This window comes from Macadamia integrifolia, chromosome 8 (assembly GCF_013358625.1).
Source record: "Macadamia integrifolia cultivar HAES 741 chromosome 8, SCU_Mint_v3, whole genome shotgun sequence".
Lineage (NCBI taxonomy): Eukaryota > Viridiplantae > Streptophyta > Magnoliopsida > Proteales > Proteaceae > Macadamia > Macadamia integrifolia.
Window position 1 is genome coordinate 10,999,815 of NC_056564.1, and position 1,471 is coordinate 11,001,285.

General features: G+C 36.6%; 1 protein-coding gene across 1 annotated transcript in view; it reads right to left on the reverse strand.

The window, feature by feature from the left end:
- The window catches only part of LOC122086526 (serine/threonine-protein phosphatase PP1), a 10,459-nt gene extending 9,476 nt beyond the window's left edge, over positions 1–983 (reverse strand). Inside the window, exon 1 of the mRNA XM_042655409.1 lies at positions 584–983. Within this exon, the coding sequence (XP_042511343.1) occupies positions 584–782 (199 nt within the window). The 5' untranslated portion in view covers positions 783–983. The remainder of the gene's footprint in view (positions 1–583) is intronic.
- Positions 984–1,471: the final 488 nt, after the last annotated feature.

Here is a 1,471-nt window from a genome sequence, read left to right on the forward strand (position 1 = left end):
GGGGGGGGGGGGGGAGAAACAAACAGAATATTCTCCTGAGCTCTAATAGTTGCAGCATCAACAACCTGAGGCTGAGAGTATCTTGAGGCAACCTAATTGAGCAAACTAACCTCGTACAAAAACCCTATCTTGCAATCTCTAAAAATGCATCGCATGCCCATCAAAACCTAATTCTTCAATCGAACTGTTGAATCTATTAGGAAAACAGTCAGACTTGTACAATTTTTCTAGTGACTGATTCATTCAAAGTAAGAACCTACAAAAAGGTCAAAGCACCTGCATTGCACTCCACAGAACCACATTAATGCTTAGTTTCATTACTTGTTATTCCTAATCCTGTTCAGACAGATTACCTGACCTGAAAAATCAACTAATTGAAAAAGCATAAAAAAAGTACAGAACAATATTTGAACACGCCGAAAACTGAAGAAGTCCACCCCCCACCCCAAAAAATAAAAATAAAAAATAAAAAATCCTTCCATTCTTTCCTTTCAGAACGCCTGAAAGCTTCAAACTCAAGTTGAACGACGAAGCCCACATAAAGACTAAAAACAGCGGAAGAGCAGTGGAGAAGTGAGCGTACCACATATCTTAATCGGAGCTTCGAGCTCTAACAGATTAGGTTGAATGAGAAAGATTTCTCTGGAAGCAGCACAAAGCTGGCGGATCTCGGCCTCTGAAAGCTGAACCTGCTTACCGGGTCTTGCAGATCGGACCTCTAGAAGACGATTAATGATATCGTCAAGAACAGCAGGGTCGATTCCCTGCCCTTGTAAGGCCATAGATCTCCTCCTTCAAATTCAAACCCTAGATTTCAATCACCACAGCGCGGCAGAAACCCTAGAATCCGAAATCTCCCCGGAAATAATATACCGATAGGACGCGATAGAAAAAGGTATCCCTTTCTACGCCTTATATTTGAAAAAAGAGAAAAATAAAAAATAAAAAGAGAGAGAAACTTAAAAAGCTCCATATAGGACTATTTATTTTCCAAGAATTTTTTTTTTTGCTTCGATTGGTACAAGTTCCTTTTGGTCGGTAATAAAAATAAATAAATTGGGCCCTTCGTTATGATCATTTTTCCTTAAGATGGAAATTATAATAAATATAATATTCCCAAAAACCAAATGGTCCCCCTTACATGTGTAACAACGATTTTATTTCAAATTGTATTTTTGTTCATTTAAAATATTTCTATATAAGAAAAATGTTGTAGTTTGGTCGCCAGAAAAGGAAAAAGGTCTCCATATCTCAAACACCATAATTAACAACTTCATTTTTCTCTCCTTTCTCTTCGTATGAAATGATTTTATTGTCCTCTTATAAATGATGCAATTCATTACTAATCTATCGATTTTACCCATGAGAACCCTCTCTCATTCATAAGTTAGTAGAATTTACATTGATTTGTACTATCATAATGATGAACAAGTCAATACCAGACGAAGTGTTTATCTTTGATGGATTAATT